Source organism: Schistocerca serialis, chromosome 11 (genome assembly GCF_023864345.2).
Source record: "Schistocerca serialis cubense isolate TAMUIC-IGC-003099 chromosome 11, iqSchSeri2.2, whole genome shotgun sequence".
Taxonomy (NCBI): domain Eukaryota; kingdom Metazoa; phylum Arthropoda; class Insecta; order Orthoptera; family Acrididae; genus Schistocerca; species Schistocerca serialis.
The window spans coordinates 61,035,146-61,055,761 of record NC_064648.1 but is presented as its reverse complement, the minus strand read 5'-3'; the positions used below and the strand labels follow the sequence as shown (position 1 = coordinate 61,055,761).

Below are 20,616 nucleotides of genomic sequence, written 5' to 3'. Positions count from 1 at the left end.
TAAGTGATGATTATTGGAGTTTGGTGGATAAGAGGTAAAGTAAGTGAGGAGCATATTTTTTTTGTTGGTCCATATGGAACAAGGAGGATGAAGATGGCATACTAGAACACTCAAGTAGAAGGAAGATAGTCTATACACACACTTTGTTAAATCACTAAGCAGTATACACTTTTTTTTTGAAGAGAGGAAGTATTTGCATATCTTGGCTCACTGACAGTTGTTCAGCAACAGTACAATTTGATCTGGCTTGGCAAACATTGGTCTTGACATGATGACTATGACGTTGACTAACTATTATTGACTGTTATACATTGCTGCCACTACTACTTCATACACATGATGAACATAAAATTTTGACAGAATTGCATTTACACAGTTAACACTATTCAATTACACAGTAGCACTAATGTGGATGAAAGATGAGTGAGTGTGTTTTGTGTGTTTTCCTTTTATAATCCCAGAGAAGTGATCCCAACCTATCTCCTAAATATTATTTCACTTGTTTGTTGTGGCTTGCACTGACACCCATAAATATTATAGGTTAACTGTTATTGTGTAATGTAATAGTTAATGTAACAATTACCTGATATCATTTGTGTGTTTATTATGATTTGTATGTTTAGTGTAAGAGCATTGATAATAATTTGTTAAAGAAATTGTATGTGCATTCAAACTATTGTTCATGACTGAACTGTCTCAGTAGTTATGGTGAATAGTATGGACTGTTACTTGCACTTTTTCTACATGATTGGTGCCACAAGGACATGTTTAATTTCTGCTGATGAACAGTGTGATTCGTGATAGTGATAGTCCATAAAGACTGCGGTCAGCACCTGGTCAACATTACTGGGTGCCACTGATGGACTGCTTCTACCGAAATGATGTCACTTGTTGCTGTGTGCACCTGCTCAACATTGCTGGTGCCGCTAATGGAACTGCTTATACTGAAATGGTGTTACTTGTTGGTGTCTGCACCTACTCAACATTGCTGGGTGCCACTGATGGACTGCTTCTATTGCAAAATTGTTACTTGTTGGTTTTTGCACCTGTTGACCATTGCTGGGTGCTACTGCTGGAACTGTCAACTGCTTATTCTTGAGCTATGGAAAGCGTTTATGTGAATATTTGTATAAACTGATTTTTTGTGTATTACTGTTTGTGAAAAGTTATGAGAGTCTTACCTGCACATATTCGTCATTGCTGACGCTATTGATTGAACTGTTTAACCACATAATACTTGTGTAAACTGTTATGTAAAGTCACATGTATGAAAGAATTTGTATTGCTTACTGTATTTTATATATTAGGTTATTGAAAGGTCAGTGCAAAGCCAAAATTTTATCTAGTTACATGATATTTACGTATTAATATTATCTTTTATTTTTGTCTGTATTTTTTTGACGAATTTGGTGGTATTTTCACCACCAATGCTGGCAAAAATACCATCAAATTCTAGCCGTGGAGGAAGGGCATATGAAAGGTGGCTACACTGAGCCACAGCGCCAGAGATCGCTAGAGAGCATTGTTCCGCCGCCTCCACTGGCAGTGATTATTGAGATGTCGTAGTGGGCAGTGCTTGTCGAGGACTTGTAGTTGTCAGTTCGTGTTGAGATGTGCTAGTAGGGAGTACTTGCTGAGATGTGATACTGAAAAGTTCTTGTTGAGATGTGGTAATAGCGAGTCGGTGTGGAGATATATTGTAATGATTAGAGTGATTTTGGTCAATATGTGAAGGTAACGAAATTTGATTTATTTTTCATTATTTCCATGTTTTAAATAATGCGTCATTACAGGTTCAGTCAACAAAGCATCTGGCTTGTGTTCTTGGATTAGAGTGCAATTCTGGTTTTCTTGAGTAATTATGGTATTTCTATTTCCTTTAATTAATTCAGTATAAATGATATTTAAAATTTCTTGTGTTGTTGAAGAAGAAGCGTGCCAGATGCGTACGTTGAGTCATACTTCCACACACAGAACAGTTACACTTGTGCTTTGGTTTCGTAGGTTTTATAGTTGCTGGGGACTTCATTAATTAATTGTGTTAATGAAAATTTCCATTTCATTCTTTGTTGTTGTTCTATGCAGTCAGATAGCGTAATAATACTAGTCAGGGCCAACCGTTTACGAGACTTCGTAATCGGACAGACAGCTACTAAAGCAAAAATTAAAATTATTTTCATTCAATTTTAATTAAGCCCCCATGCACTCTCTTTACTGTTATATCCAAAAAATGTATTTCCTTTTGTGTTTCTTCCTCCATGGTGAACTGAACATTTTTATGTATATCGTTAATGTCTGCATTAACTGCTAGTTTGCCTACCATACAGATTATTTCATTCACATATCTGTATCAGTAAACAATTTTGTATCCTTTCTTTGTGATGACTGTATCAAAGATTGTGTTTTCTATGTGGTTGATGAACATGTTTGCCAATGTTCCCAATATTGGGTATCTCATTGGAAGTCCATCTTCTTGTAAGTAAAATTCTCTTTTCAAATTGGAAGTAATTTTGGGGTGTGATTGCTTTGAGAGCTTCAGTTATTTTATTAATATTGTCTGCAGCTAGTTTTTTGTATGTCAGTAAGTTTTCTTTAATTAGTTTTAGTGTGTATTGAGGTATACATGTTCTCTATGTTGAAAGGGTGTCATTCCGTTTGTGGAACGTGTAAGTCCTTTATTTGTGTTGAGTTCATTTGTTTTTCCCTGTTGTTGCATTATCATTTTGTTCATGTGTTTTGCCACATGGTATTATGGTGTGTTCACGAAATTAATAACAGGCCTCAACGAAATCAGGCCTTTGTGAACCTACGATTCACTTCTGAATGTTGGTGCCTTTGTCTTCTTTTGTGTGATGTGTTGATTCTCTTTTTCTGTGGATACGTGTTTGATGTCTCTGAGGTTATTTTATGTATGTCTGGAAATATGCTGTTGTACCAGATTTCAATTTTTTAGTATTGTTAGATGAAACCTTTGGTTTTCCCTATATATTGTCCTTTATTGATCAGTACTGTGTTGTTCCCTTTATCAGCTCTTGTGTCTATGATGATGTCTTTCTTTGACATGCTGATTATGTTGTTTATTTCACTAGTTCTCGTGTTAGCCCAATATTTATTGTGCTATTTTCTTGTTTCACTTCCTCTGTCAGGATGCTTTCCGTTTCTACAATCAGAGTTTCTAGGTAGCAGTTAACTATTTTTGTTCTGATCTGTTTGAGCCCTTCCTCTAATAGCTATGATTCTTTCTCTGTTAATTCTGAATCTGTGTGTTTTATTGGTTTCCGGTGACATTTGTAGTGGTACAGGTATTGTACTTTACAATGCTTTTCTTTCTGGTTGTTTTGTTAGTGAGTGTTCCGATGTTTCGTTTCTCTCTGTTCTGTGTATACTGCAGTGTTCTTGCTGTGGTGTGATAAATTTTTTGTATTATTTTGTTCATTACCCTTGAGTTATTAATACATGGTGATAAGTCAAGATAACAGCATGTAACATTCTATTAAGCATGAATTTCTTGGTATAAAGCGACTTGATTTCAATATTTAGCCAAGTGTTTTGTGCAAATGATTTCAGTCTTTGTGTTGCCAAAGAGTTTAAATGGTTCAAATAGCTCTGAGCACTATGGGACTTAACATCTGTGGTCATCAGTCCCCTAGAACTTAGAACTACTTAAACCTAACTAACCTAAGGACATCACACACATCCATGCCCGAGGCAGGATTCGAACCTGCGATCGTAGCAGTCGCGCGGTTCCGGACTGCGCGCCCAGAACCGCTAGACCACCGCAGCCGGCCGCCAAAGAGTTGTTCTGACCTTTGCATTGATATAACTCGGAATTATTTACTTTGCAAGTCTGATTGATTCCAATGTTTCAGATGGTCTTATGGAGTATTCTCGACAAAAGATAAACACACAGCAACAATTGGCAAACTACACACTGTAAACACACACGTGTTGATCACAAAATGAAAAGTGCAAGATATCTAAGTGATGTGTTGTAACAAATATGGCTGAAAAACACCGTAAATCGGCAAGCTGGAACATGGGAACTAATGAACACATCTCCAGGACCACATATATGATCTAAAAGCACTGTAAATCGTAAGTAACACCGAACGATAATTTCACTGCACGAAATTTGTGCTACGAAAGTTGATTCTAATCTGAAAAACAAGAGAAAATGTAACATAGTAACATACTGTAACTACTACATAATAGCTGCGTGTAGTAGCCGTGTGGTCTAGGGGAACTTGTCACAGTTCGCGCGACTCGGAGGTTAAGAGTCCTGCCTCTGGCATGCGTGTGTGTACTGTCCTTAGCGTAAGTTAGATTCAGTAGTGTGTAAGCTTCGGGCTCGATGACCTCAGCAGTTCGGTCCCATAGTACTTACCACAAATTTAAAAAAAAAATTACTGCATAATACACTTATTATATGTACAAAAATAGATTTAAGCGTCAGGAAATCGTTTCTCAAAATATTTGTATGGAGTGTTGCCATGTATGGAAGTGAAACGTGGACGATAAATTGCTTGGACAAGAAGAGAATAGAAGCTTTCGAAGTGTGGTACTACAAAAGAAAGCTGAAGATTAGATGGGTAGATCACATAACTAATGAGAAGGTATTGAATAGAATTAGGGAGAAGAGAAATTTGTGGCACACCTTGACTAGAAGAAGGGATCGGTTGGTAGGACATATTCTGAGGCATCAAGGGATCACAAATTTAGTATTGGAGGGCAGCGTGGAGGGTAAAAATCGTAGAGGGAGACCAAGAGTTGAATACACTAAACAGACTCAGAAGGATGTAGGTTGCAGTAGGTACTGGAAGATGAAGAAGCTTGCAAAGGGTAGAGTAGCATGGGGCATATTTTCATCTCACGGGTTATGCGAATAAACAGAACTACCGTTACTGGGCAAACACAAATCTTAATGGCGTTCATGAGCGCCCTTTGCACGCTAGTAAAGTGACAGTATTGTGTTGTGTGGTGTTTCATCACATGGGACTGTCGGACCGTATTTTTTCGCAAATGAACAGGGAAAAACAATAATTGTCAATGCCAATCGTTACGTGGAGATATTAGGAACTTTCGTTACACCTGCATTGAACAACCGGTTTCAACAAGACGGAGCAACATCACACACTGCACAGTGATCAGTGGCATACGTGCGAGAACTGTTTGGCAGCCGTGTGATCTCACGATTCGGTAACACTCCCTGGCCCCCTATATCGCCAGATTTTACCGTTTCTGATTTTTTCTTGTGGGGCTACCTCAAGAGAAAAGTCTGCACGACTCGACCAAGAACCCTGGATGAGTTAAATCACAGAATTCAAGATGCAGCATCCCAACTGATATGTAGCAGTGGACAATGTGGAATCTCAACAGCATATATCACGAATGTATACTACTGGCCAATAAAATTTCTACACCACGAAGATGAAGTGCTACAGACGCGAAATTTAACCGACAGGAAGAATATGCTGTGATATGCAAATGATTAGCTTTTCACACAAGGTTGGCGCCGGCGGCGACACCTACAACGTGCTGACATGTGGAAAATTTCCAACCCATTACTCACACACAAACAGCAGGTGCCTGATGAAACGTTGTTGTGATGCCTCGTGTAAGGAGGAGAAATGCGTACCATCACGTTTCCGACTTTGATAAAGGTCGGATTGTAGCCTATCGCGATTGCGGTTTATCGTATCGCGACATTGCTGCTCGCGCTGGTCGAGATCCAATGACTCTCAGCAGAATATGGAATCGGTAGATTCAGGAGGGTAATATGGAACGCCGTGCTGCATCCCAATGGCCTCGTATCACTAGCAATCGAGATGACAGGCATCTTATCCGCATGGCTGTAACGGATCGTGCAGCCACGTCTCGATCCCTGAGTCAACAGATGGGGACAACAACCATCTGCACGAACAGTTCGATGACGTTTGCAGCAGCATGGACTACCAGCTCGGAGACCATGGCTGGGGTTACCCTTGACGCTGCATCATAGACAGGAGCACCTGCGTTGGTAAACTTAATGACAAACCTGGGTGCACGAATGGCGAAACGTCATTTCTTTGGATGAATCCAGGTTCTGATTACAGCATCGTGATGGTCGCATCCGTGTTTGGCGACATCGCGATGAACTCACATTGGAAGCGTGTATTCATCATCGCCATACTGGCGTATCACCCGGCGTGATGGTATGGGGTGCCATTGGTTACACATCTCGGTCTCCTCTTGTTCGCATTGACGGCACTTTCAACAGTGGACGTTACATTTCAGATGTGTTATGACCTGTGGCTCTACCCTTCATTCGATCCCTGCGAAACCCTACATTTCAGCAGGATAATTTCTGGATACAGAAAATGTTCGACTGCTGCCCTGGCCAGCACATTCTCTAGATCTCTCACCAACTGAAAACGTCCAGTCAATGGTGGCCGAGCAACTGGCTCGTCACAATACTCCAGTCACTACTCTTGATGAACTGTGGTATCATGTTGAAGCTCCATGGGCAGCTGTACCTGTACACGCCAACCAAGCTATGTTTGACTCAATTCCCAGGCTTGTCAAGGCCGTTATTACGGCCAGAGGTGGTTGTTCTGGGTACTGATTTCTCAGGATCTATGCACCCAAATTGTGTGAAAATGTAATCACGTATCAGTTCTAGTATAACATATTTGTCCAATGAATATCCGTTTATCATCTGCATTTCTTCTTGGTGTAGCAATTTTAATGGCCAGTAGTGTATTTGTACAGAAGGAAGCTGTCAGAGGATCGTAGTTTTTTAAAAATGATAAATGCCATGAATGTTTTGTAAATGGCAAAGTTGTAAGGTTTCAATTACTATTAATGAAATTTCTTTCCTTCATCACGTTTAGTTTTATTGGATTGTGGAAATGATCCTGTTTTCTGTGTCGCCCTGTAGCTCGTAAATTTGGGTACAAAGAATGACTGCTGGATTAACTTTTTTGTATTATTTATTTTAAAAAAATAACAAACTTAGGTATAGAAGCAGTTTTAGTCTTGCTCCAGAGTTATCTGTTGGAATGCTTGTTTAATCTCAGCATGTCTACCAAGTGCAGGTGGTTCTTCTGCCTGGCGATGTCCAGCGCCGTTTCCCCGCAGTGAGTCCTCACCCGCCTGTTAGCCCCCGCTTCCAGCAGCACCGCCACCGCTTCGGTATTGCCACTGGATGCTGACTCGTGCATTGGCGTCCACCCCCATTTATTCTTGACGTTGGGGTCGGCAGAATTGGCCAACAGCAGACGCATCACATCCACGCAGCTATTGAACGCGGCCCGGTGCAGAGGCGTGGTCTGATACTCGTCTCTGGCATCCACCACGGCTCCAGCTGCTACCAGGCACCGCACCACCTCCAGGTGCCCATTGCACGCTGCATAGTGCAAGGGGGTCCACCACCACCCACCCCTAGCTGCCACGTCCGCCCCTGCCATGAGCAGCTCCTTCACCTCCGCCACGGCGCCCACCTTAGCTGCCTCCATCAGCCTCCTGTCCTTCTCCTCTGCAGGAAGCCTTCTGTCAAAACAAAGAAATTCTCACACTTTTCTCCAAACACACACTTCTGATAAACTAAATTATAATGGAAGCTGAACTGTGACCAGTTATAAAAACACGTATGTACAATGACAAATTAAAAATATACAGTACTCTCCTATGATACAGATCACTGGGAAAGTATTTCTGCATATTGAGGTTTGGATATATACTTGCATCATGATCTCCAAGTACTCACACTCTTCATTAAAATTTTTACATTCCACATCTCAAGAAATTCATTTGTCATTTTGAATCCTAAGAGTAAGTTCACTTGATCTCAAGATGCAATTGTTAAACAGTCATTCCCCCTGGTGAAATACATGCTGTGTATGTCTGTGTGTGTGTGTGTGAGTGTGTGTGTGTGTGAGCTGACGTTTGTGGCAGAACGGTTCTAGGCGCTTCAGTCAGGAACCGCGCTGCTGCTACTGTAGCAGGTTCGAATCCTGCCTCGGGCATGGGTGTGTGTGATGTCCTTAGGTTAGTTAGGTTTAAGTAGTTCTAAGTTCTAGGCGACTGATGACCTCAGAAGTTAAGTCGCATAGTGCTCAGAGCCATTTTGAACCACATCCATGCCCAAGGCAGGATTCGAACCTGCGACCGCAGCGGTCACGCGGTTCCAGACTGAAGCGCCTTGAACTGCTTGGCCACCGCAGCCAGCTAAAAATAAGTTTCTGTTTTTGTATACTTGTGATAAAACTAAAAAAGGAGAAATGATCTTTTACAAAATAATGTTGTGAAGTTCGCGTTTTTGAAACATACATTCTTATAATCAAACCTGGAAAACCACAAAATTTGTGCTACTGTAACAGTATCACTTTCTCCCTTTCATATCATGAACAAATTGAGATTGTATTTGTGTACAGCCAAGCAGATGGGAACAGTAGAGCAGCAGTACGGCTATACCAAAACAATAACCCTCACAGACACTAACCACACCACATAACATTTTAAGCTAGTTTTGGGTGTTTGTGTGATCATGGGTCCTTTCAGACAGACGAATGTGCAGGGAAACTGAGGACTTTGCATAGACCAGGTCTGGAGGATACTGAAACTAACCCTTGTACAAGCTATGGGCAAGTGCTCTCCAACATGGTGTAAGCCAAAGTACAATTATGTATATCCTGCATGACAGCTGTTACTATCCCAATTGCGTGCAATCCCACAGGGGCCACTTCGCACATTTGTTGGGATGTGGATGTTATGCAGCTCTGTGATAAGCTCCAGCATGACTTCTTGTCGTTGCATCCACATACTCGTATATACCTGCAGTTGGCTCCTGGGTAAGTGTAAAGCGATGCAAGAACTGTACATGTCCTAAGTTTTTACCTGTTCAGTAAAATTAAAGTTTGGCTTCTATACCTCTTTGTAAACCACTCATTTATAATGTTCCCATAATGAGAGTGATTTGGCAAACAAATTAGCTACATATTCTCTGAAGAAAGTGTTTCTGCTTATTCTGTTTTCATTTATGGAGGATACATAAATATTAAATAACAACAGATCCTGTAGCTATACCACTAAGGCCCTTCAATCATTTCAAACCGAGTGTATTACATTTTACTCCATATCTAGATAAAGTTGTGTACCCAACTGTATCGCCTACATTACACAATGTGTCATACCGAAATTTTTATTTTTTATCAGATTTTACTTTCTATAAGGAAATTATAGCTCACTCTGCTGTGTAAAACTAGTCTTTAAAAGTCTATATATTTCCACTTATGACGTGTTACTTTTTTATAAGGTCTTTTATTTGTCCTCAAAACCATCTGATGTCCACCAAAGAGAGACCCCTTCACTTTCTTTGACCCGCACGTCTTAGTTCTTATTGGTTATTGGCAAACATACCTAATAGTACTCTGTCTCGAGACACATTCTGCTTTCCAGTACGGTTTTCTTATTCTCCTTACCAACGAACTTTTGGCCACCTTTTTTTTTAAGTGCTCTTCTAGTTGACTTTATTTTCTGCTCTTTTATTTCCTCCTCGGATTGTTCCCTTGTCACTTTTTAGTAACCTACTGGGAATGCATCCTGAATGATGTCCTCTCTCTTTAAATTGGTGAAACTGTAGTGATGTCTGTATTGTGGCAGACACACATTGTGGCAGCGTGCATGGAACGTCTGCTCTTAATTACACACACTGATAATGCATCACATTCCTATGTAAGCTTATTACGCTTATACCACATCGAGTTTTAATATCCTCCTGCGCCATCAGGAACACTAACCCATGGTTCCCCACTTTGGTGGGCTGTTTGTGAAAGCTGTGACTGTCATGCTTTAGGCCGCTGACCTGTGGAGAGGTCCACCTGTTAGCTTTAAGGTGTCGTTCTGGCTGCTAATTGTGTACTGTGAGACGTGATATCGGCATAGTGATATGCATCAAGTGTAAAAACTGCAATAGGTCAGAATTTATAGTATGACAACACCACAAATGGAAAATGATAGATACATGACTGCCATCCTTGTATGGTACCACAGCATACTCCAGAGTTCCTGGTGCTGGTAAAGAATGACAGTTCCTGCTCATATTCTGTTTCTGTTTAAGCTGCATTGCTGTCTTATTGGTAGAAGCAGCGAAGCTACTTTTTGTACAGACGTTTGCCTCGTGCAACCCAAGAGCTGAGCACTCTTCTACTGGCCTGCAAAGAGCACAGGTCACTGTTATATACTGAACAGTTGGAGCTATTAAAATCTTGATTCATTCATGATCTTTGTTATCTAACTTATTTGCTAATAACCACAGAACAGTTCAATGTAGTGATCCATCGAACCAGTTATTAAAAGGCAATGAAAGCATTGAGAGCTACACTAAATGATCAAAAGTATTCGGACACCCCAAAAAAGATACGTTTTTCATATTAGGAGCATTGTGCAGCCACCTACTGACAGGTACTCGTTATCAGCGACCTCAGTAGTCATTAGACATCGTGAGAGAGCACTATGGGACGCTCCGTGGAACTTATGGACTTTGAACATGGTGAGGTGATTCGGTGTCACTTGTGTCATACGTCTGTACGCGAGATTTCCACACTCCTCAACATCCCTAGGTTCATTGTTTCTGATGTCATAGTGAAGGGGGGACGTGAAGGGACACGTACAGCACAACAGTGTACAGGCAGACCTCGTCTGTTGACAGAGAGAATGCTGACGGTTAAAGAGGGTCATAATGTGTAATAGGCAGAAATCAACCCAGACAATCACACAAGAATTCCAAACTGCGTCAGAATCCACTGCAAGTACTATGACAGATAGGCGGGAGGTGAAGAAACTTTGATTTCATGGTCGAGCAGCTGCTCATAAGCCACACATCACGCCGGTAAATGCCAAACAACACCTCGCTTGGTGTAAGAAGCGTAAACGATGGACGATTGAAAAGTGGAAAAACGTTGTGTGGAGTGACGAATCACGGTACACAATGTGGCTATCCGATGGCAGGGTGTGGGTATGGCGAATGCCCGGTGAATGTCGTCTGCCTGCGTGTGTAGTGCCAGCAGTAAAATTCGAAGGCGGTGGTGTTATGGTGTGGTCATGTTCTTCATGGAGGGGGCTTGGACCCCTTGTTGTTTTCTGTTTCAGTATGACAGCACAGTCCTACGTTGATGTTTTACGCACTTTCTAGCTTCCCACTGGGGAAGAGCAGTTCGGGAATGGCGACTGCATCTTTCGACACGATCGAGCACCTGTTCATAAAGCACGGCCTGTGGCGGAGTGGTTACACGACACTAACATCCCTGTAATGGACTGGCCTGCACAGTGTCCTGACCTGAATCGTATACAACACCTTTGGGATGTTTTGTAAAGCCGACTTCGTGCCAGGCCTCACCCACCGACATCGATGCCTCTCCTCAGTGCAGCACTCCGTGAAAAATGGGCTGTCATTCCCCAAGAAACCTTGCAGAACATGATTGAAGGTATGCCTGCAAGAGTGGAAGCTGTCATCAAGGCTAATGGTGGGCCAACAACATACTGAATTCCAGCATTACCGAAGGAGGGCGCCACGAACTTTTAAGTCATTTTCAGTCAGGTGTCCGGATACTTTTGACCACATAGTGTAGAGAATTGCCGTAGCCGTAACAGAGATACACCAAACAGAAACTCAGTAGTAAATATTGTAGCCTTGACAATAACAAACAAAAACACACACACACACAAAAAATGTTTAAATGTGTGTGAAATCTTATTGGACTTAACTGCTAAGGTCATCAGTCCCTAAGCTTACACACTGTTGTTGTTGTTGTTGTTGTTGTTGTTGTTGTCTTCAGTCGTGAGACTGGTTTGATGCAGCTCTCCATGCTACTCTATCCTGTGCAAGCTTCTTCACCTCCCAGTACATACTGCAAACTCCACCCTTCTTAATCTGCTTGGTGTATTCGTCTCTTCGTCTCCCTCTGCGATTTTTACACTCCACGCTGCCCTCGAATGCTAAATTTGTGATCCCTTGATGCCTCAGAACATGTCCTACCAACCGAGCCCTTCTTCTTGTCAAGTTGTGCCACAAAGTCCTCTTCTCCCCAATTCTATTCAATACCTCCTCATTAATTATGTGATCTACCCATCTAATCTTCAGCATTCTTCTGTAGCACCACATTTCGAAAGCTTCTATTCTCTTCTTGTCCAAAGTATTTATCGTCCATGTTTCACTTCCATACATGGCTACACTCTATACAAATACTTTCACAAATGACTTCCTGACACTTAAATCTATACTCGATGTTAACAAATTCCTCTTCTTCAGAAACGCTTTCCTTGCCATTGCCAGTCTACATTTTATATCCTCTCTACTTCGACCATCTTCAGTTATTTTGTTCCCCAAAAAGCAAAACTCCTTTACTACTTTTAGTGTCTCATTTCCTAATCTAATTCCCTCAGCATCACCCGACTTAATTCGACTATATTCCATTATCCTCGTTTTGCTTTTGTTGATGATGATCTTATATCCTCCTTTCAAGACACTGTCCATTCCGTTCAACTGCTCTTCCAAGTCCTTTGCTGTCTCTGACAGAATTACAATGTCATCGGCGAACCACAAAGTTTTTATTTCTTCTCCGTGTATTTTAATACCTACTCTGAATTTTTCTTTTGTTTCCTTTACTGCTTGCTCAATAAACAGATTGAATAACATCGGGGATACTTACACTCTACTTAACCTAAATTATCCTAAGGACAAACACACAGACCAATGCTCAAGGGAGGACTCAAACCTCCGTCGGGACCAGCCGCACAGTCCATGACTGCAGTGCCTTAGACCATTCGGCTAATACACACACACACACACACACACACACACACACACACACACACACACACACACACACACACCATCGGGAAACACAGAGGAGTGCCTTGTCTTGTCTTTACCTGATTTCTTCACGTTGCTCATTGAGTAGCCGATTCACTTCACCTGTTTCTTCAGGCTGCTCGCGTTCCGCATCAGCCCAGCCCTGCGTGGCGAACACCTGGGGGTTGGACCATATGAAGCTGATGGCAGCCGACTTGAGGGTAGGACAAGGGTGCCTTAGAGCGAACACAGCTGTGTCCGCTGCGTTCTCCACTGTCAGTCGAGCAGCCAGCTGCTGCTCGCAGTCGGCCTTCAGCCCCAGCAAGCCGTACTTGTCTGCAGCCGCCAGGAGCTGAAGGCTCATGCTGGATGGCTGTGGAGACTTGAGCGTGTAGCAGTAGCCCACCACCAGGCACAGGACTGGGCCCTCCACGTCGCTGATGGTGACCACGCCACTGCTGGCCTCCAGCGTGTCGTGGCGAAACATGGCGCCGAACACGGGGCTCCTGGCTGCCAGGACTGCCCGGTGCGCCACCAGCCGCATCTCCCCCGCCACCAGCACCACGATGGCGCCGTCCGAGGCGTCCAGCACTGCAGCCAGGTCCTCGGTTACGGTGTCCTCAGCCTTGGTCTCCATTGAGGATGATTCTGAAACACGGCACCACTGAGCAGGCCTTTGCCCTTTCACAGCACCCTCAGCACTTTTACAAGGCAGAGGAAAAGCTTTGTCAAGAAACAGATTTTAAAAGCCGGCCGGACTGGCCAAGCGGTTCTAGGCACTTCAGTCCGGAACTGTGCGACTGCTACGGTGGCAGGTTCGAATCCTGCCTCGGGCATGGATGTGTGTGATATCCTTAGGTTAGTTAGGATTAAGTAGTTCTAAGTTCTAGGGGACTGATGACCTCAGATGCTAAGTCCCATAGTGCTCAGAGCCATTTGAATCATTTATTAATCCTTGCTGACTCACACAGTTAATAGCTGCATTTCTTCTATAGCACAATAGCTGTATTTCCCTTATTGTTTAGCCGGCTGCTGTTGCCGAGCGGTTCTAGGCGCTTCAGTCCGGAACCGCGCAGCTGCTAAGGTTGCAGGTTCGAATCCTGCTTCTGGTATAGATGTCTGTGATGCAAGGGCGTACCCAGGATCTGAACTGGGGGGGGGGGGGGGGGCAGGTGATACTAGTCTCAGGAAACAAGGACTCGAGACAACATACAGCACTTCTTATTTAATAAACAGTAAACCAGTGGAAAACTGTTTTTAATAAAAATTTTAAATGCAAGAATGCACTTGTATAATCCGAGAAAACGTGCAGCATTTCTTATTAAATAAAACAGTAAACTAGTGAACAACTGCTTTTAAATATAAGAACAGTAGCACAGCGAGGTGTGCCCGGTTAGACTGCGGGCTGAGCAGAGCGATGCAGAACACTGCTGCACGGTAGCTCCGAGTTTTGTTTCGAGCGATCGTTGGATGCGATTTCTTGCGATGGACATCGAAAGTCCCATATGTACGTCAACATCCCGTATTGTGGGATCAGAAAAAAAAAACACTGCCACGACAGAGGTCTGGTATGCCAAGCTTGAAATGAACTGTATATCTACAAAAAAAAAAAAAAAAAAAATAACTACCAAAAATACTACTGACAAGAAACGCATAAACTTTGGTATATTATCATATTTGAGTTAAGTACAAATTTTATCATTTTAATAAAGAAATGATAGCCCCAGTAGTTACAGTACTCAATAAACGATTTATGAGGTAAATTTGCAATAATGACAGTTGACAGGTTTTGAACATCTCTCCTCATCCTTCTTGAAGCTCCACTCTTTGCTTCTGAAAACATGCTCCAAAGCGCTGTTTTCGATTATGTCCTGGTAAGAACTCAACTGAAGCGAGATTTTGGGTCTACCTTTATCGATTAATATGTTGTAAAAGAAGGAGATGTACTGAATAACAATGTCTTCGTGTTCTAAAGCAGTTTTTTTCTTTGGGAGAATATGCAACTTGCTCGTCAAAAATCCGAACGTGCGTTCCACTAGCACTCTAGCCGCCGATAAGTTTTTTGTAAATAATCTTTTTTCGTCACTTAGTAACAATCCAGAATATGGACCCATTAAATTATGCAAGTGAGCAAGGGCTTCAGGCAGCCCTAATGGGGCTTTTACTGAAGTGCCCGGTAGTATTTTCGGCGATGGCCAGTTTTGTGGAACGTTCTAAAAATTATTTTATAAATCGCTTGCACTAAATGTCTCGCCATCTACTGTTTGTCATAACCTGCACGTCAAATGCTATTAATCTACAGTTAGCGTCACCTGTAACTAAAAAATTAATAGTTTGGGAGCAGAAAAGCATTTTGCATTTAAATATAAGAGGCGAAACCATGTTGTTCGTTAGAAACTTCATACAGTCATGATCCCTTACTGCCTACAAGTGAATACGCTGTTCCTTGGCGACGTAACATACCTGCGAGTAGCAGAGCGGATTGCTTATCGCTCAGTTTATTATTTCTATAAACTTCCCTGCAGACAGTAACGTGCCGAAGACGAAAAAATTACTCCCGGATCTGCGTGAACGAGTTCGAATATCTTCTGGGGGGGGGGGGGGGGGTACGCCCATGCTGTGATGTCTTTAGGTTAGTTAGGTTTAAGTAGTTCTAAGTCTAGGGGACTGATGACCCCATAGCGCTTAGAGCCATTTGAACCTTATTATTTCAATATCCTCATTATGCACCTGACCAGTGACATCCTGATTATATACTGCATCACCATAGAAGTGTCAGAAACCTCATTTCTTTAACTTCTATACACATTCCAGTGTTACTTGAACATTAAGTCTTTCAAAATGTTGACGTAGGACAATACTAACAAGAGACAAGTGTTTTACTAAGCGACTTCTACTCTATCTTGACATTTAGGAAAACAACGATATTTTGCGACTGGAATCTGTTGTTAATTGCTACTCCCATATGTTGCACGCAGGAGCTGATTCACGAAGCTTACTGGTCATATGCTACCAAAGTTTGGGAGGGAGGGGCTAACTGAGAAACATTAGCTCTGGGAAACTGCTACAGTCAGACAAATTACTCCTCAACATATTCAAACATGACGACGACCGACCATGTGTACACGAAATGTTGAGTGAATCATTGTGAACATGCCATCCATTGTACTAAGACGATGCAATCGTTCCAGAAGTAGACTCAGATTATCACAGCTTTTGAGATGATACTGATAACAGGGTATTACTTATTGAGTTACTTCTCCATTGCAGCACCACAACCTTTTGCTTGCCCAACACTCACTCCCAATTCATACAGACACAATACCAGCATAGACTCTTGGGGGGGGGGGGAGGGGGGTGTCGATACACTACTAAGTAACTGGTCTTCCTATATTTTACTGGCATGACTCACTGTTCTTGGTGGTCATCAATGACTGTTGTCAATTAGCATATAACCACCGACTCCAATGTTTAAAAACCAGATACCAGAATCTTTAAACAAACTCTGTACAGTGTCAATACAAATGACACAAATTAAATTCCAATAAGAGGATTTCCCATTGGGCGTGTCAGGGAGGCATCCTGGAGATTTCTGGTGGAGGCAATGGCAATCAGAGTGCAATGTGTGACCCACTGCCATCAACACTTTCCCCAAACACAGTGGTGCGCATCTAGTCCGTCAAAAAACAGTTCTACAGTTATAAATTCATCATTTACATTTGGTCTTTCCTCGTGTGTAGCACTTCTTTACCATACCCTTCCACTGTGTTTCCTTGCTAATTATAGAGCTGTCACATATAGTCTTAAAGATGTCTAAGGTCATAAGAGGTCTCACCGATTGTATGAGCAAAGTGGAATGACCTCAGTATATCATAAACATTAAGGGTCATTTTACAACTAACTACAATATTAGATGTAAAAGTAAGTCCTATGCATACCATACATCACTATCTAGGGATGAGAGTGGCGTGTTATACTGCACAAGAAAAGTGTTCTTCTGGGACACTCTGTAGTAATCTTTCTCTATTTCTAAGTGGACATGTGATGAAGACCATTTAGATTAATGACTTTTTTGGGGTGAAAATATGTAGTTTGGTAACAGCTGCATAAAATATATTGCAGGTAGTTAGTAGACTTGAGACAGACATCGTCCAAATATACAAAACAGAGGTAAGAGTATGATGTTAGTGATTACTACTGCAGTTTATCTGCGTATATGGACTCAGCGTCGCAAGTGTCACGTGACCTTGATCTGTACTGGAGATCTTTACTTCTCCAGCGTATGGGCAGGTAATTGTATTCTGTGGGAAGTTAACATAATTGCTTTGGTTGAAGTGTTAGGTAGAAACAGTAGGTGAGTAGTACTGTAGAAGCAGCAGTAGCTTGTTACACAGTGGCGATTTTTATCCTTATATACAAATACAAACTGCCGGGAAGAAACCGCATTACCAGGATGGAGTTGTGTGACATAACGAAAATTGTTAGCCGTGTTCCTACATGGTGTCTAGTACACACATCGCACCAGTCACATAAGAGTGGCGCTAGTAGCGCAACTATGAGGATGCAAATCACTCAGACTCCGTCTGAACAGGCCTTGGGAGGCCAAACGGTACCGACCGGGCGCCGTGTCATCCTCAGCCCACACACATCACAGGATGGGGATATGGAGGGGCATGTGGTCAGCATACCGCTCTCCCGGCCGTATGTCAGTTTACGAGACCGGAGCTGCTACACCTCAATCAAGTATCGCCTCAGTTTGCCTCTCAAGGGCTGAGTGTGCGGCAGACCAGATGGTCACCCATCCAAGTGCTAGCCCAGCCCGACAGCGCTTAACTCCGGTGATCTGACTGGAACTGGTGTAGCCACTGCGACAAGGCTGTTGGCGATGCAAATCAGGTTTGCTTTAAATACACGTTGTAACGGTCGTGACGGTTAGTTACATTTTAGACTGGAAATCGTGAGCTGGTGTAAGAACGACTTTAAGGCGACAATGACGCCATTATGGACACCTCACTGAGGTTGAACGAGATCATGTAATAGGGCTACGAAAAGCTGGACGTTCCTTCTGCGATACTACAGAAAGACATGGCAGGAATGTAGCCACTCTGGCAGCAGTGGTCATGAGAATGTGTGGCCGAAAAAAGATTGGGCTCTGGATGGCCACATGACACTATCGAAGGGGAGACCATCGTGTTCATCAAATGGCTCTAGCGCATCTGGAGCAACAGTTGAAGTTGTTGGCACCACAGTGACACAACCAACCATTACAAATCGGCTACTTCAAGGACAGCTCTGAGCTAGACGCACTGTAGCGTGCATTCTGCTGACACCAAACCGTCGCCATTTGCGGCTTCAATGGTGTCAGTGAGAGCTCATTGTAGAGATTGGTGGAGGTCAGTTGTGCTTTCTGATGAAAGCTGGTTGTGCCTTGGCTGTGTGCTCATCAGAACAAGGACACTTGAGGACCTGCTATCAACCTGTCTTTATGCTAGGCACACTGGACCTACACCTGAGTTATAGCCTGGAGTGCCATTTTGTGTGACAGTAGGATCACTATTGTGGTTGTCTCACGCACCCTGACTGCAAAACTATACCTCACTCCGGTAATTGGACCTATTGTGCTGCCATTCACGAATAGCACTCCAACAGGACAACGCTGACTCACATACCGCTGTTGTAAGCCAACAGTCTCGCAGAATCGGCATATTGACTTGGCCTGCTACATCACCAGATCTCTCTCCGACTGAGCACATACGGGACACGATCAGACGACGGCAGCAGCAGCATCCACAAAGAACATTACCCATCCATGTACTGACTGACCAAGTGCAACAGGCACACAGTTCTATCCAGCAGCTGTGCAACACAATGCATGAAAAATATGCATGCTCACATCCAACATTCTGGCGGTCACACCGCTTATTGAGGTTACAGCATTTTACATTTTCAATGGGTTATCTCGGTCTTGCACTAACCTGTGATCCTGCAATGTTAGTCAAATACAAACATTAAAAAAAATGTCTTGCATCACCACGGTTCCGAGAGTTCCGGAACCGGTACAGAAAATTGGAACAGAGATCAACTTGAACATCATTTCCACCCTTTTTATTGCTCATGAAAATCACACACTGCGTGTTGTACCACCATACAGAGAGACCTTCAGAGGTGGAGGTCCAGATTACTGTGTGCACCGGTACCTCTAATACCCAGTAGCATCTCCTCTTGCATTGATGCATGCCTGTATTCGTCGTGGTATACTATCCACAAGCTCAGTATTTCTGTGTGGGATTTCCAACAATTGGTTGACTCTAGTTGTTGCACTCCGCCGGGAAAAAGGAAATCTGACACTTTATTTGGAGGCATCAGATGACGTTCCCCATCTCAGTGTATGAGGTGGACAGAGTATTCTCATTTTCGACTTTTCCGCACAGCAGCGTGCCTCGCTTCACGCGGGGTGGGATCGGCAAACAACTTTTTAGCGAAACTTCCTGGCAGATTGAAACTGTGTGCCGGACCGAGACTCGAACTCGGGACCTTTGCCTTTCGCGGGCAAGTGCTCTCCCAACTGAGCTACCCAAGCACGACTCACGCCTCATCCTCACAGCTTTACTTCTGCCAGTATCTCGTCTCCTACCTTCCAAACTTACCTTCCAACAGCACACAGTTTTAATCTGCCAGGAAGTTTCATATCAGCGCACACTCCGCTGCAGAGTGAAAATCTCATTCTGGAACTTTTTAGCGAACTAGCGGTGGCAGAAAATAGCTTAACTGGATTAAATAACAGGTTACTGAGTACTCACTTTTGGCGAAATAACCTGTTTCACCAGTGCCAGGTAGTTATTCCGACAACAAAAAATGGTTCAAATGGCTCTGAGCACTATGGGACTTAACATCTGTGGTCACCAGTCCCCTAGAACTTAGAACTACTTAAACCTAACTAACCTAAGGACACCACACACATCCACGCCCGAGGCAGGATTCGAACCCGCGACCGTAGCGGTCACGCGGTTCCAGACTGAAGCACCTAGAACCGCTTGGCCACACGGGCCGGCATTTCGACAACAGCCAATTGCGCGCACGTCATCTGTTATGTCAACTTGAGCACACGCCATTACCTCCCCTCTGGTCTCGCTCTGTCTTACCACGAATAGTGAATGCCCTGACCACGTTACCTTCGCAGTACCACGGAAACAGCTGGTGAGTAACTGCAAATACTGGGTGCTGTCTATTTACCGACGAATGTACTTCTAGTTAGGTCTAACTCTGATCATGAATAAATGACAATGATCTACATCTACGTTATTACTCTGCAATTCACAATAAAGTGCCTGGCAGAGCGTTCAATACACCACGTCTGTCCCTCTACCGTTCCACTCTCGAACGGTGCGCGGGAAAAACGAGCACTTACATTTGTCTGTGCGAGCCCAGATTTCTCTTATATCATCGTGATGATCATTTCTCCCTATGTAGGTGGCTGCCAACAGAATTTTTCGCAAACTGGTGATTGAAATTTCATGAGAAGATCCCGTCGCAAAGAAAAACGCCTTTGTTTTAATGGTTACCACTCCAATTCACGTATCATGTCTGTGGCACTATCTCCCATACGTCGCCGTAATACAAAACGAGCTGCCCTTCATTGTACTTTTTCGATGTCATCCGTTAGTCACATCTGATGCGGATCCCACACCGCACAGCAATACCCCAGAAAAGGGAGGACAAGCGTGATGTAAGCAGTCTCTTTAGTAGACCTGTTCCACCTTCCAAATGTTCTGCCAATGTATCTCAGT

General features: G+C 43.1%; 1 protein-coding gene across 1 annotated transcript in view; it reads right to left on the bottom strand.

The window, feature by feature from the left end:
* Nucleotides 1-6,950: 6,950 nt before the first annotated feature.
* LOC126427274 (poly [ADP-ribose] polymerase tankyrase-1-like) overlaps nucleotides 6,951-20,616 on the bottom strand; it is a 31,630-nt gene continuing 17,964 nt past the window's right edge. The window contains exons 2-3 of the mRNA XM_050089543.1: nucleotides 12,910-13,477; nucleotides 6,951-7,527 (exon numbers count right to left, since the gene is read on the bottom strand). Of these exons, the coding sequence (XP_049945500.1) occupies nucleotides 7,026-7,527; nucleotides 12,910-13,466 (1,059 nt within the window). The 5' untranslated portion in view covers nucleotides 13,467-13,477 and the 3' untranslated portion in view covers nucleotides 6,951-7,025. The remainder of the gene's footprint in view (nucleotides 7,528-12,909; nucleotides 13,478-20,616) is intronic.